General features: G+C 38.7%; 1 protein-coding gene across 5 annotated transcripts in view; it reads left to right on the top strand.

Moving 5' to 3' along the window:
- Positions 1-15,324, top strand: part of atosa (atos homolog A) — a 50,909-nt gene extending 35,585 nt beyond the window's left edge. For all 5 annotated transcript variants that reach the window (XM_053234794.1, XM_053234795.1, XM_053234793.1 and 2 more), the window contains 11 exons: positions 563-747; positions 842-1,035; positions 2,997-3,122; positions 4,256-5,846; positions 6,949-7,074; positions 9,802-9,890; positions 11,562-11,658; positions 11,882-12,040; positions 13,222-13,290; positions 13,637-13,836; positions 14,179-15,324. In XM_053234794.1, coding sequence (XP_053090769.1) covers positions 563-747; positions 842-1,035; positions 2,997-3,122; positions 4,256-5,846; positions 6,949-7,074; positions 9,802-9,890; positions 11,562-11,658; positions 11,882-12,040; positions 13,222-13,290; positions 13,637-13,836; positions 14,179-14,332 — 2,990 coding nt within the window. In that variant the 3' untranslated portion in view covers positions 14,333-15,324. The remainder of the gene's footprint in view (positions 1-562; positions 748-841; positions 1,036-2,996; positions 3,123-4,255; positions 5,847-6,948; positions 7,075-9,801; positions 9,891-11,561; positions 11,659-11,881; positions 12,041-13,221; positions 13,291-13,636; positions 13,837-14,178) is intronic.
- Positions 15,325-16,100: the final 776 nt, after the last annotated feature.

Here is a 16,100-nt window from a genome sequence, read left to right as displayed (position 1 = left end):
GAAGTAAAGAGTTCTGGAACCTGTTTGATGAAGTAAAGAACTTCTGGAACATTGTGAGGAAACACTGAGTTCCAGAACTGAAAAGTTTAATATAGAATTAAAGTTAAAATAAAGAGTTCTGGAATGGTCTGATGAAATAAAGAGTTCTGAAAAACTTTCCAGGAAATGAAGCTTTCCAGAATCTTTTAAGGAAATAAAGAGTTTGACAACCTGTTGAGGAAATAAAGGATGCAGGGACTTTATTTAAAAAAAAAAAAAAATAGAAGAAGTGCGATAGAACCAGGGTCTGAATTCAGTGTTTGTGATAAATAAATAAATAAATAAATAAATAAATAAATAAAACACTGCCTCATACTGATGATAATATTATGTAATGTTATGATAGAAACAGATTTAAACAGACAGTGTGTGTGTGTGTATGTGTGTTAGATGATAAGTGTATGTGGATGTGTCAGATGAGTGTGTGTGTGTGTGTGTGTGTGTGATGATGTCATCTTGTTGCACCTCTTCAGAACATTTCTTTGGATTGAAACCTAACGTGTACGCGTCTGTTTGTTTCCAGAAGCGGCGGAGGAGTTTTTTGAGTACGACGCCGAGGAGTTCCTGGTGTCCCTCACGCTCCTGATCACAGAGGGTCGGACGCCGGAATGTTCCGTGAAAGGCCGAACCGAGGGCCTGCACTGCCCCCCCGCGCAGTCCGGTGGACCGGTCCTCACCAAACACGAATGCAGCGACAAACTGCCTCAGGTGAAGAGCGCGAGGTTTAAAAATACCGCAAATACGGATCGTTCTCCGACGAAGCGTTAAAGGTTGTTTGTGGTTGTTTGTTGCACGTTGACAGTGCCGTCAGGCGAGGAGGACGAGGTCAGAGGTCATGTTGCTATGGCGAAATCACATCCCTATCATGATCGAAGTGATGCTGCTGCCTGACTGTTGCTACAGCGACGAGGGTCTGGCCACAGACCTGAACGATCCGGCGATTAAACAGGACGCTCTGCTGCTGGAGAGATGGACACTACAGCCTGTCCCGAGACAGTACGATGCACACACACACACACACACACACACACACACACACACACACACACACACACACACACACAAACAAGACTACAATTCATCCATTCATATACACACACTGTAACTATGAACATATGAGTACACTGCAAAAAATAACCGTCTAAATATAAGAAACAGATGCATGATTTAAGAAGATACAGACTAGAAACAAGTCCAATGATCTGCCAGTGCAGTACGATTATTACACATGGTAAGATTTCTTGAAATAAGAAAACATATCTAGGCTTTAGAAAAGAGCAAAAAGTCTCAAAATAAGCATTAAAACTTATTCCAAGCAGTGTATTTAGTCTAATTAACTTAAAACTAGCTTTTCAATTATTTTTTGCTTACAGTTTGCTTATCTTAATTTGTGTGAAAATATCTTTTAGCTACTAAACAAGATAATTCCTCTTAATTTAAGAATTGTCATCATTATACATATATATATTCTGACTTAAAATGAGACAAAGCATTTAAACTTAAAACAAGACTATTAAAATCCAGATTTACTCAAATGAAGACTCTTGTAACACACAGTTAGTTACCGTGCAAAAACAAAGCAAAATCATTCCTTACTGCTTCTCAAAATACCAGGCAACAGAGTTTATAGATGCTGAAAAGCTCCTCGATCCTCATATAATCCAGTCAGTTTCAAAAACAGTGTGTATGTACTGACAAAATATAATCTGGAAAATATAATCATTGCACTTAAAACTGGAAATTAAAACCATACTGGATAACTGGAAAGAGTGTGGTGACTTAATACTGCTTAAAGTCTCATCATTTGTTGTTAGGTTGTAAATAAATGTGTTGGCGTTGACATAAAACAAGCATTTGGAATAAATAATACTAATGAACAAGTAACTACGTGTGATTATTGAGCATTTTTTTTTTACTGGTCAACCTTAAAACCAGTTATTACAGCTAAGACAAAGTCTTAAAAGATACAAGGCTGGCCTCAGAGGATGCCTGTGATGGTAAATAAGCTGAATTTGCAGGTAAAATAACTAACTTTGAGCTTTGCTAACTAAGTAAGGAAAAAAAAAAGATAAATAATCTTAGAACAATCATAATAATCTTACACAAATAAAATAAAATAAGATCAGTAAGATTTTTTTATGGCTAGAAATAAGATTGTAAGTCTTGACTAGATGAGGAGTTTTTGCAGTGTACACATACATGCTTAAACACACTCCTATACAATCCTGCCATTCACTCACACACACACACACACACACACACACACACACTCAACACACACACTCAACACACATGTGCATGTGCATATTATACCTGTACCTCTACATTATTATTATTATATGAGGAGTGAAAGCAATAAAAATAATTGATCATTTGAGTCATTTTTGTTTCTTTCTTCTTCTGTATTGTTTATCATGGAGTCATTTTTGTTTCTTTCCTTTATTTAGAGTTTGGCACACGTCATTTATGTTACATCTTCTTCCTTTATCATTTGGCATGGGTCATTTTGATCACTTATCCTTTGTTTATCATTTGGCATGGGTCAATTTTGTTATTCAAACCTTGCCTTTCAATTGGCATGGGTCATTTTAGTTTCTTTATGCATGTGTTTATTTGGCATGGGTCATTCCTATTGCTCTCAGTATTACTTGTTACTTGTATGGGTCATTTTTATTACTTCTATTGAGCTTATCAATTGGTATGGTATCATTTTTGTTTCTTTAACCCTTGTGTTCATTAACCATGAGTCATTTTTATTACTTCCATCTTGTTTGTTTGGCGTGCTTAATTTTTGCCACACGCATTTAAGATTTAAAGACAAAAAACAAGGAAGAAAATAGTGTGTAGTGTATATTTATCTTACTATCTCAACATTTTATGTGTATATCTAATATCTTGCCTGCATCTAATCTAATCTAATCTAATGTAATCTAATCATTTCTGTGTGTGTTGCTCAGGAGTGGGGATCGGTTTATCGAGGAGAAGACGTTGCTGTTGGCCGTACGTTCCTACGTGTTTTTCTCTCAGCTGAGTGCCTGGCTCAGCGCCTCTCATGGCATCGTGCCCAGAAACATCCTCTATAGGTAACACACTCTGTATATATGTGTGTGTGTCCCTGCGCACGTACACGAATGTACATCAGATTACAGAACTTATGTACGTGTGTTTGTTTAAATCTGGTTTAATTGTGTGTTATTTTGGTGGCATTGGTGGCATTGGCATTGCTAATGATATCCATCCGGTAGATGGAGGTAGACCTTAGACGTGGGCCAGCAATCCATCAATAATCTCAGAGAAGAAGAATTACAAACTGTAGTGTGTTGCTTTTTTCTCTCCAAATTCCCATGTACTGCTGCACCTCCTGTGCTAGGATTGGCTAGTGTTTTTCCTTCAGCAGGCCTCTGATTGGACAGTTGGGACTCTCTTACTGTTTTCTCAGTTTATTGACAAATTGCTGATTCGTGTTTGTTCACAAGTATGTCCAGATCGACAGCGGTGCATCATTAGTTAGCTAAGTTTTGACAATCTACAGTTCTGTGCAAAAGTCTTAGGCACATGCAAAGAAATGCTGTAGAGTAAAGATGCCTTCAAAAATAATGAAATTAAATGTTTCTACATTAAAAAAATACTATAAAGAGTCAATATTTTAATGTGACGATCCTTCGCTTTAAAAAAATAAAGCAGTATCTGAGGTGCAGTGTGTGCAGTTTTATAAGGAAATGAGCTGGAAGTGTTACTGAGCATCTTGCAGAAGCAGCCACAGTTCTTCTGGAGACTTTGACTGTCGACTCGCTTCTTATTTCTGCAGCGAAACCCAGCAGCCTTCATTATGTTTTTATCTGAAAAGTGTCTCTTATGGAATCTGCTGCTTTCTTTACTGACATACAAACATTTTTCTGTAACTTTTCATTTTGTGCTGGAAAACTAATGTTTGGAATCTAAAAATGAAACTCTGTACTATAACAAAGTACTTAAAAAAAAAAAAAAAAAAAAAAAAAAAAGGGGGGGGGGGGGGGGGGGGGGTGCCAAGACTTTTGCACAGTACTGTATATAAGTATCAGTTTGAGCATTACATTATTCGGACAACCGAACAAATTTTACCTTAAATAGAACATTCTGTTCACATAACGTCGATGTTTTGCTCATTGTATTCTTATGATCATTTCAATTTTGATCAGAATACAATCAAAAATCTGTTTCCTTTATTTTACTACAGAATAAGTGCAGCCGATGAAGAGCTGATATGGAATTTCTCCCAGTCGCCCTCGGAGCACGCCTTTCCAGTGCCCAATGTGTCCCACAGCGTAGCGCTGAAGGTGCGGGTTCAGTCGTTGCCCCGCCAGCCCAAGTACCCCGTGTTGAAGTGCAGCATCCACTCCGACCTCTCGTTCCTTGGCAAACGTTCCCTCGACCCTGCGGAGGGGCCGTTAGGAGGTGCATATAGTCGGGGTCAGACTGTCAGTGACCCTCCAAACCCCCTCAGACTCCAGAGTTCACCACTTTTATGCAGATCTCTTCGTTCCCCGTTACCCTCTCATGAAAGAACCAGCCCGTTGAACCAGCGTAAGTGCCCCGAATCGCCCATCCTGCCTGGCAAAGCCGCAAAGCTACTGTTCTCCAGAACTAATGGCGTCTTGGAAAGCTCAGGAAAGACAACGAGTGTGGAGTTGCCGTCATCTTCTTCATCCCCGACACGCGATTTCAAATCACTCTCAAATCCCTCATTTTCAAACCCCAGCCCGGGTCCTCGCTGTTCCTCAGCTGAAACGAACCCCTTGATTGGTTCGCTGCTCCAGGAGAGGCAGGAAGTGATCGCTCGCATCGCGCAGAGGCTGAATTTCTGTGACCCGACATCACCTCATCTTCTTCCTGACGCTCTCTTCACACCTCCAGGGGATGAAGGGCCATTTAAGAAGACCAAAGATCCTCCCAGTCTCCAAACGAATGACAGAAATGGGACAAGGAACGGAGAGTGGAGCCAGACTTCGTTCTTTCAAACTCCATTGAGCCCCAGGAGCCGGACTCGAGTGGACCGAGGTGAACCGGATGAGTCCAGGACTTCACCCAAACCGACGTCCTGTAGGCGGCTTCTGCTGTCGGCTGATTCAAAAGAAGGTTCTATGATCGTTGAAGCTGTTCAGGACATCTCGCGTTTGATTCAGGAGCGTCTTCAGCTGTCGCAAGAGCTCCTGCACGCCAAATACAAACAATGCCGCGAGTCATCAACACCCACATCCTCGCAGAACCAAAACCAGACCCAGAACCATAGACAAAATCAGAATCAAAGCCAGACACAAAACCAGAACCACCAGCTTAGAACCAACAGTCACACTAGCTGTGCTAACGGAACTATAAACATAGCCAATGGAGAAACCAGCTCTAACCTTCGAGTTCACACTGAGACACTTGAGAGACGGGTCTTGTCTGAAAACCAGGGCCGGTCTGGACCTCAGAACAAAGAACCCAGTATCACTAAACCTCAACCACTAACACAAACCAGCCATGCATACAGTGCCAAAAACAATCCCTGGACTTCTTTGCTCAACAGCCCTAAAAGCTCCCACAGCCTGAATGGAGAGGCAGGAATCGACGATATCAACCACCTCCAGGACCTTCAGGACCTCCAGTTTGGGAAGGAAAACCAGGGCAGAAGAGTAGAAACACAGATCCAACCAGAGTCCATCGTGCCTGGTCAGGATGAGGACCAAGATCCCTGGTCCTCCCTTTCCAGCACACCCACCAGCCTTAATACCCAACACTCCCCGAGCCCAGACTGGACTCTCAACAACAACGCACACACCACGTTGGTGAGTTTTCCTCTGGTGCTTCCTGACTAACATACTTTGAACATGGTCCCTGATTTCCTTTCGGTGCTTGAAATGTCCCCTTGGAGTCCGAGGACTTGGGTTTTATGTCGTGTACTAGTTTTATTTGTATATGTTCCATAATGTCACTGCTTTACTATCTACTCATAAGGCTAACTACTTACTCGCTAGCTAGTATTTTAGCTAGCACCTGAAAAACACACATCTCTTTATGCAATTTCTTTTCATCTGATGTAGCATTATTACTTTAAGTAGCATAGCTAGCAAGCTGATATGACTTCGAAACTAATTTGTGCCAGGTTCTTTTAAAAACAGAAATAAAAATAGATGAATATTTCAAAAATGATATGTCTTAAAAATAATTCGCAACATTCAATTTTGTTGACGTCGTCAACTACTTTATTTGTAAATGAAAGCTGAGATCATTTCAATGCTTTACTCTGCTAGTTACTCAGCCAGCTAGCTAGTTACAAGCTAATTAATAATTAAACCAGATTAAGACTGTTTAAAGGGAATTAAGGATCTAAATCGATAAAGATTTAGATTTAAAACAGTTACTTTGTTATAGCTGAGAAGCAAAAAGCACACATCCCATTACACAGTTTATTGCTAGCTATTTAGCATTTTAACAAGCTGATATGATTTTGTAAGGAGTTTAAAGGAAACTACGCAAGGAGATCACCAAAAAAAATAAATAAATAATTTCAGCTGCCATGTTGACGATGACGAGAGTTCATTAAAAACATATTAGAACCCTGGGAACAACTTTCGACTTCATTTGTCCCGAGTGTGAGGTGAAAAGAGTACCACAAATGCTCATGTAGTGAATAATGATGGAAGTTAATAGCATCATCTCTGCTGTTTAATTCATTTTTAATCATTATTAGCAACTATGGCATTAATATTTGGTTTGGATATTGTTTTCTACACGAAACACCTCGTGTGTGTTCCTCTGAGTAGTCATATATGAAATAGTTACACCTGTAAAATGCTCTTTGCTCCTCTGTGGTCTTGTAAAAGTTGACGCGTTTGTGGACACTTGCAGCGCAACTCGAAAGCTAATCCTGCTCATTCTGTGTAACAGCGAAGCCCCGCCTCCTCACAGAAGCCATGCAGTAGTAACTGGAAGAAGCAGAACAGACACTCCATCGATGGTACGGCCACGCGAGCGTTCCACCCCTGCACCGGCCTGCCCCTGCTCTCCAGCCCGGTGAGAACTGTTCTCGGGGTAAAGGGGTAGTTTAGCGCAAAATCACATGTACACAACATTCCACTTCGATCAGCCGAGACACGTTTGCTGCCCAACATTTGCACTGATGAGCTTCTGTTTCACCCAAAATCTGTACGTTTCTGCCTCAGAAATTACTACATCCAGTTCTCCTCGAATACTAGAACATAATCTGGGGCATCCAGAGTCGATTTTTTCCCCTTAATAAATCTGTTAGTTATGAAGATTGCCGTGCTTAATGATGTCATATAAAGTGAGTTTATACAGATTTGTGTGTTTATGGAAAAACTTTGGGTGAGATTCCATCACATGGTAAATGATCGATAACATTTTAGAGGGAGTTTTGGTTGGTTTTTTTGGCTTAATAAAAGAAAAATAAATATTTGTTTATTCTTAATTAAAGAAATATTTTTTTAGACTTTTTAATGTACTTATAAAAATATATTTATAAACTGATATTATATTTAATATATGTAATTCAGGGTGTCGTAAAAGTCTTCCTCCATAGGGGAAATTACCACTTTTTAGCAAAATAACTTTATTTTCAAAATATCCTCTACATGATTTCTGTGTAAACACACACACACACACACACACACACACACACACACACACACACACGGAGTCGTCGCTCCTACTCATGATGAACTTGTGTTACACATCTGGTGTTACGTGTGTATTTGCATCTCCATCGCAACCTTGTGACGGCTTCCTGATCCAGCCATGAGAATGATTTCAATATGTTCTTCTTTTGTCAAAGGCGTTCTTAAAGGCTTGCTGAAAAAAAAAATATATATATTATAAACTAAATATGAAAAGGTTTGGAAGATATTTTGCTAAAAAGTGTCAGTTTCCCCTCTGTATGGAGACTTTTGGGCCACGCTGTATAATATAGATATAAATTTAAAAAATGAGAGATCTTTAAAATATAAACAAATAATATAATAATAATACATTTCTATTATAATTTTCCCAAGGTCATGTGTGTTTTTGTTGTGAGCAAGTGCAGGATCTTGCCAGCTTAAATGCATTATTTAAAAAATAAAATATCAAAATCTAATAATAAATAAAAAAAAAAAACATTTAATTTAAAAAATGAGTCAAAACCTCATTTCCTTAAGTGGTTAAGTATTGCTCCAGTTTGTTCTTAAAGTTACAGTTAAACACTACTGTGTGTGTGTGTGTGTGTGTGTGTCATGTGACCCTGCAGCCTCTGACTAAGTTCCTGTGCGTGTCTCTAATGCCGTCCAGATTGGCGCACACGGTTTCCTGTTGCCGGTAGCGCCTTGGTGGAGTATTATGTGCTGAATTAACCCGCTTCCTCCTCCTCAGGGCTGCGTCTGCTCTTCTGACACACACAGCCCTGATTATTACAGCGTTACTCACTCGTCTGAACCCTCTATTAATCACCGACAAATAATACATTTTATTCAGATGATCTGTCTTTTTAAAGAATTCATTACTCTGCCTTAAACTCCTGTTTACACAACTTTATTTAAACCGTAACACATGTATACTGTTAACCTCGTGTTCACGCTAGAGAGCGACAAAACAATCCAGTCGTTTATTTCACAGCAAGGAGACAAATGGGATCGTATGCAAATTAGGTGAAGTGACGAAAGCAAATGATTGGCTGCGGTAATTTCTTCGGACCAATCCGACGACAATGTCTCTCAAATCACCACTTTCATACAGTTTAGTTTCTGTACGACATGTTTGATGCGCGGAAACTGAAAATTTCACCCTTTCTTGTGGATTTTACAGCTGTTACAGCTGTTACAGGGGGAGTAACGGCAAAATAATAAACAAAACAAAACAATATCTCTAACGTTTAATCCAGACAAAACAAAAGACAAGTTCTGTAGCTTCCTTTTCATCCTACCTAACCAAAAAACAGGAGGGAAAAGCAAAAGAAATGGCACCCCCTTCAGCATCCAGGCAGCTAGAAAAAGGTTAATTATCCACAACTATGATGTCTGATATCTATAACTGTATGCACAATGAAGCTGATATAAACTACTGACGTACTGTATGTAGAGTATAGCTGCGTATACAGCTCATACACACACATTACATGTAAAGCGAGTGTAAAGCTATGTTATACAAACTTCAAATCTGAGCATGGAGCAAAGAACTGACAAAGTAGGAAGCTAGCATAAAGCAGGGATAAACAAAAGTGGGTGTCGACTGTTAACGCGCCTGACGTTATGGGCTCGAACATGCCGCCGTTGTCGCCGGCGGTCACCATTTTATATTCTTCTAATGTGATGACATCATTCCCAATCTGCCAATCAGATCTGGTTTTCTTCTGAGAAATTCTACATATGTAGTAGAGAAAGTGAGAAACAAAGCCACACACACATGCACACGTGCACAGAAAGCCAAAAATATATCCAGGAATGTAACAATTACATTTAAAAATAAATTTTACGCATCAGCGTGTACAAATTATGTTAGAAGGCCACGGCCAGAAGAGCGAGTGTGAACGCAGGGTAACTCGTAAGACTTTACACGTCTGTTAAAACGAGACAGCGCAGGCTACGTGCACTAGAGTTAGTGTTTATATGATGTATTTATGTATAGATTCTTCCCTAACAGTGCAGGAGGACTTCCCTCACGTCTGGAACGTACGTAAACGAAACGTAAACTGCGATGCTGTTTCAGTAATGAGGTGCTGAGTTTGTGTTGTGTCTCTCCTCTCTTGTTCAGATTCCACAGAGGAAGAGTCAGACGGGATATTTTGACTTGGACACGTCTCTGATTCAGTGTAAAGGAGCACCGTGGGCCTCCAGTAAGAGGTAAGAGCTCCGTGACACACGTGCTTAAGGCTTACGTGTGCGTTTTACTGATTACATTTTTACCTTATAAACTTCTACTGGATACCAAACCACTGCTGCTGACCAACAAGACTTCAGAAATGCTTTGTGTGTGGTTTCGTTTCACAGAACTGAATAATATATTTAAAAAAAACAAATAACACCTCACTTCAGTTCAGATTTCTGCCAGCCAATCAGAAAGGAGGATTTTCCATCGCTATACGCATACATATACATATAACATATATAGATATATGACTTCAAATATTCTCTCGCGCTTATTTTTCTCTTCAGTTTGTGTCATTCTTCGTCGCCGTGTAATTTTATAAATAAATCACATTTATTTAAAATTCCCATCCCATAATGATGTTCCATATCAAAGATATAATGAGCACATGCACAAGTGTGTAATTTTTTTCCTCTCTTTTCTGTTTTTTTTTTTTTTAATTTCTACTGTGTTCTCATTTTATTTTTTTATTTTTTTGCGTCTTATTTCTCCTTTTTTGCTTTGTATCTCTTAGTAGTGGCTTTAATATAGTACAAAAAATGCAATTGCTAATAACGTCCTTATTGGCTTGCAGAATGGTAAATATGAGGGGAAAAAAAAGGATAAATAAATAAAACATTAACAGAATTTTTCCCTCAACTCCGGTGAAAGTGCACGGATGTTTTTTTCACCTGTGTACGGAAAGAAAAGAAGAGATATGAAGATTGATGTTAATTCCTTCAGTCATTAATCTTCAGTAATCTTCAGCGCTTTCAGATTTGTGACGTTGCTTTTGTTAATTAAAACATGAGAAAAACGTTCGTTTCCATGACGATCCATACATCGCGTGAGTGCCTCAGTGTCCGTGTTTACGTATATATCTGTAGATACAGCAGTGAAACCTGTGACTTAATCCACTACATCATCATTTATTTCCTCATCAATGATCTCATCATTATCTATAGAACAACTTTTCCACCTCATACCAAACATAAAAACTTTTTTGTGTGTGTCATATTTAGGCTTGTTTTCAATTTTCTCATTCAGGGTTTTATTTATTCTCATTTACGAAACTCAGATAAAAGTGGAGGATGATAATGGAAAACCCATATTGGTGTAGAACATTGTTTATTTATTTAAAAAAAAAACTCTTATCTCGTCTTTATTGATAGACCCATGTTTCTATCTTTATTTTTTTTGCAATATTTAGGCTTTTTTTTTTTTAAATTTTGTGTTTCTTGATTCAGGTTATTTTAATTCACGTTTTCATAATTCATATAGAAAAGCTGGATGGAAAACCTGTACAGAGCTGAGAGAGAAGAATTGAGAGAATGTGTACTGCAGTGTTTTTCAGAGAGAAAGCTGCACTCCATATGCACTCATTACAGCCCCGGTGTTGAATATCAGCTCCATCTGTTGTGTGTTACACACCGTACTGCTGTGTGTTACCGAACACACACTGTTTACTGAGGACTTCTGTACTGTAAAGGGTTTTAACTTAGTGTGTCCTAGTTAAACAGAGTAAGCTAACTTGACTTGTTTATCTAACCTGTGTGTGTGTGTGTGTGTGTGTGTGTGTGTGTGTGTGTGTGTGTGTATGTGTGTGTATGTGTGTGTATGTGTGTGTGTGTGTGTGTGTGTGTGTGTGTGTGTGTGTGTGTGTGTAGAGTGTATTTGAAGCGAACTGAAGACTCAGAGGAACCTCAGCAGCTCCTGAGTGCCAGCGCCCCTCCCGCCAGTCTCAGCCTTCTGGGAAACTTTGAGGTACACACTGACACACACACACACACACACACACACACACACACACACACACACACACACACACAGTCACACAGTAGTATGTTGGTAGAGGCCCTGAAGCATTCAGTGAGACACACAGGTTGTTACTGACTCATACTGACACACACACTGACTCACTGTTGAGTAGTACTCACTACTGTGAAGTATTATTCATATGAATGTGTGTGTGTGTGTGTGCGTGTAGGAGTGTGTCCTAAACTACCGCTTGGAGCCGCTCGGTACTGTCGAGGGTTTCACGGCCGAAGTCGGCGCCAGTGGTTCGTTCTGCCCAAGTCACATGACCTTCCCAGTAGACGTGTCATTCTACAGCGTGTCAGATGATAACGCTCCGTCTCCCTACATGGTAATGAGCGCGCACACACACACACACACACACACACACACACACACACGGTGAAAGAAGGTAACACTGCACTGTATACTGTATGTTTTAGAGGTGTGATTTACACACACAGTGCCGTATTCAGAGTCAGCAACATCGGTCCAAAAGTTGCATCAATATTACATGTGGAAAGTTCTGTGTATTCAGAGTCGGGTTACGCACCTGATTTTTTTTTTAGTTCCACATTCAGATTATTAAAGTAACCTTTGTGTAGTTCACGCCTCCGAGGTTGCCATGCTTTTCTTATCTAGAATAATGTGAGACGGCGTTTTTCAGTAGCATCTAAACCACTGCCTTTACACACAAAAATAATCAGGTATAGAAAATATGGATTAAAGAAGTGTTTTTTTTCTTTGCTGTTAATTTTAACACAAGACTAATATGACGTTATATGAATGAGAAGATGGCGAGTGTTGAAATAAATCTAAAAGGAGTCAAGTATATCACTAATATATCACTGCATGAATAGTCCTAGTTGTAATAATCACATTAATCACTAGTTTAATTCAACAAAATGGCTTCCACACTCATTATTCAGCAGCACATAGAATAGCACTTGATCAAGCACATTCTGTTATTTTATTATTTATATATCTTTATACTGCGCTTCAACAGTTACGTGTGCGACTTAATGAAGCCATGAGATATTAAATCAAAGCCACGAAAATGTAATGTAATCATAAAGAAAACCTCATCTGAAGTAGTGTTTATAATTTTATCGATTAATAAAATAATCCATCCTGGAGATAATCAACATCTCTGATTAAGATGTGTCTATATTCAATATAGGAAAAAAAAAAAGTTCAAATTGTAATAGCTGAAGTTGGTTATATATACTTGTACCTTTTTTTTTTTTTTTTTAATTTTCCTTCTATATATATTTTCTAACTTTTCATATATAATGAGAGCATTAACGTAAAATACATACATTGCTACGTTTAGCTTATAACTATTAGACTCCTATTAAAATAACCTGTGTCAGCTAATATGTTGTCATTTCAGAACCAATCAGAAGAGAGCATTTTCCATATGAGTATATTGATATAGCATACACATGTACTTCATTCTTTGCATTTCTGATATTTTCTAACAGCTCTGTGTTATTTGTTTTGTTTTTTTGTGTGTGTGTCCTGGTCCTGCAGGGGGTCATAAGCCTGGAGTCTCTGGGGAAAAGGGGCTATCGCGTGCCTCCATCAGGAACCATTCAAGTGGTATGAGTGCTAATGCATCCGTGATCTACAGATTCGTGTGTTTCCTGCTCTAACACACCTCAGCTCAACTGCTCAGCTCATGAATACACTCTCCATGCAGGGAAATGAGTGTGTCCAAGCAGGAGACACTGAAATGTCTTCAAATAAACAGAACGAAGCCTTGTTTCTCCTCTTTAAACACTAAACAGCACCATCTAGTGGTGGAACATGGGAATGGCATGCGCTTTAAGCTGGACTGTTTCTTGCCTTGATAATTATGTTTATATTTTTTTTTTATGAAATGGTAAAACATATCATAAACAGTGTATTAATTCTATACGTTATTTTGATGTCGTCTACATTTCAGACCTTATTTAACCCCAATAAGACGGTGGTGAAGATGTTTGTGGTGATGTACGATCTGAGAGAAATGCCAGCCAGCCATCAGACATTCCTGAGGCAGAGGACTTTCTCCGTCCCCGTCAAACGCGAATCAAACGGACAAAACCACAGAAAGCCCCTCCCCCCTGGCCAGGGGCGGACCCTGCGCTACCTCATACACCTGAGGTGAGCTCACCTGTACTGTACTGTTGATCTCACCTGCAGTCAGATTACAGTCGCCTGTCTCTGTCTCTCGCTCGTGTGAACTCACTTTCTTGCTTCTGTAAATTTAGACTGAAGTGTAAATTAGAAACTTTTTTCAAAAACATTTTTTGAATTGAATTGTATTGTTATGGCGTTAAATACCGTATGAAGGTATTATATTGATGTATTTGTTGTTCTTCCACATTTCAGTTTCAGAATTTTGACTGAACTCAGGAATTCATGAAGTCGGTGTTACTGATATTCATCTGTCTGATATTAATATCGCTAATCATCCAACGTCTCTCCGTTTTTGGTCTCTGTCAGGTTCCAGAGCTCCAAATCTGGAAAGATCTACCTCCATCGAGACATCCGGCTTCTGTTTTCACGCAAATCCATGGAAGTGGACAGTGGTGCTGCCTACGAGCTCAAATCCTTCACTGAGTCTCCAGCCGATCCTCCTTTCTCCCCGAGATGCTGATCGACTCGCGTCCCGTCTAACGTCTTGCTCCCACTCCAGCACAGGGGCCTTACTGAAGTCTGCTCTCTCTCTCTCTCTCTCTCTCACACACACACACACACACACACACACACACACACACACACAGAGTTTATTCATATCCTTCTCACTCCTTCTCTTTCCACATCTCTCAGTTTCTCTCTTTTTTTCTCTTGTTTTCTCTTTAGTTCTCTTTCGATCTCTTTGTGTCTCTTTTCCTCTTCTCTTGTTATCGTATTTGTTTTCTTCTTCCTTTTATTTCTTTGTGTCTCATTTTTGGCTGTTTTTCTCCTCTTTTTCCATCATTGCTTTATATTTTATGCCTCAAACTTTATCTCTCTCTCTCTCTCTCTCTCTCTCTCTCTCTGTGTGTGTGTGTGTGTGTGTGTGTGTGTGTGTGTGTGTGTGTGTGTGTGTGTGTGTGTGTGTGTGTATGTGTGTGAAACCTCTGTGCTTCAGTGAGGACTCTGTGTTTTTTGATGCAGTTTTGAAGCTCATCCTCAGAGCTTTGGTGCCGTTTGTGAAGGAAAAAAAAACATACTGAAGTTTAAAAGAAAAAAAAATAAAACGATATGGACCATTTTTTTAAATGACAGAAAAAACAACAAGCAGATGAACAGAATAAAGACTTTGGATAGAGCACTGTGTTTCTCCACCACAACTGGAAAAGGAAATTAGTCATATTCTACTATTTCTCTTTTTTCCCTTTTATTTTATTTTGTACTGTTACCGAACCACTTTAATCGGAAGTGTTGCAATAGAGAAAAAGAATATCTTAACTAGCTTAGTGTTTACATATTTACTTTGTCAGTTATTTAATATTTAAAATGATATTTCATTTACTGCACATGTGACGCCTGTCGTGCTCAGCATTATGATGTAGTGCAATATGTTTCAATCATACCGTGTATTTTTGACTAATATTCAGATCTGAAATAAAAGAAATATATCTATATATATATATCTATGAAAAAGAGTGAGTGTGTGTCTTTTTTTTATGTACAGAATACCAGTACAGTGATTCAGGTCATGTGTTTAATCCTGATAAACCCACAGATGATTTTATGATTATATAATTACCTATAATTCACTTGTGAGAGAATGAACAAATAAGGAAATATATAAATAAAAAACATTTAGTTAGTCAACTGTTAGTTATAATTGACAGAGAATGCTTGAAAATAATTTTTTAATATTTAGACCACATTCTGCATTCTGATTGGTCAGAAGGTGTTGATTAGTTTTCTATAACAGCAGCTCTGACAGTAGTGCAGGTTTATATTAATGCGTTCGGTCTAATATATTATCGTTTCTATAGTAACAGCTCATTCACAGGGACGTGTACAGCAGTCGCTCCGCATAAACAGATTAAAAAAAACATTGATAAGGTGATGTTTTCTCTAAGTAGAGGTTTATTTAACATTGATGTAAGGAGTCTCCAGTGTCAGGTAAAGCTGTAACTTTAACTTTTCTGACAACTTCAGGACAGAGGAGTTTACGCTTTACGGTTTCTCTGTAACATGACAAGCTGCTTTTTGGGTATTTTTTTTATTATTAACTCATTAAAGAGAGGCTGGTGAGGGAACGACTGTTTATAGCTGCTATAAGGTAAGTGAGCACAGGAACTAACTTGTTTTGCAGATGTTCCACAAGTAAGTATAAATTAAGTATAACTATAAATTGAAAAATATGATTCTTTAATAAATAAAAATTTGTAATCAATTTGCTGTGGTATAAGAGGAATAAAACA

This window comes from Pangasianodon hypophthalmus, chromosome 6 (genome assembly GCF_027358585.1).
Source record: "Pangasianodon hypophthalmus isolate fPanHyp1 chromosome 6, fPanHyp1.pri, whole genome shotgun sequence".
NCBI classification, from domain to species: domain Eukaryota; kingdom Metazoa; phylum Chordata; class Actinopteri; order Siluriformes; family Pangasiidae; genus Pangasianodon; species Pangasianodon hypophthalmus.
Note: the sequence above shows the minus strand (reverse complement) of the source record. Positions and strands in the feature narration are given on the sequence as shown.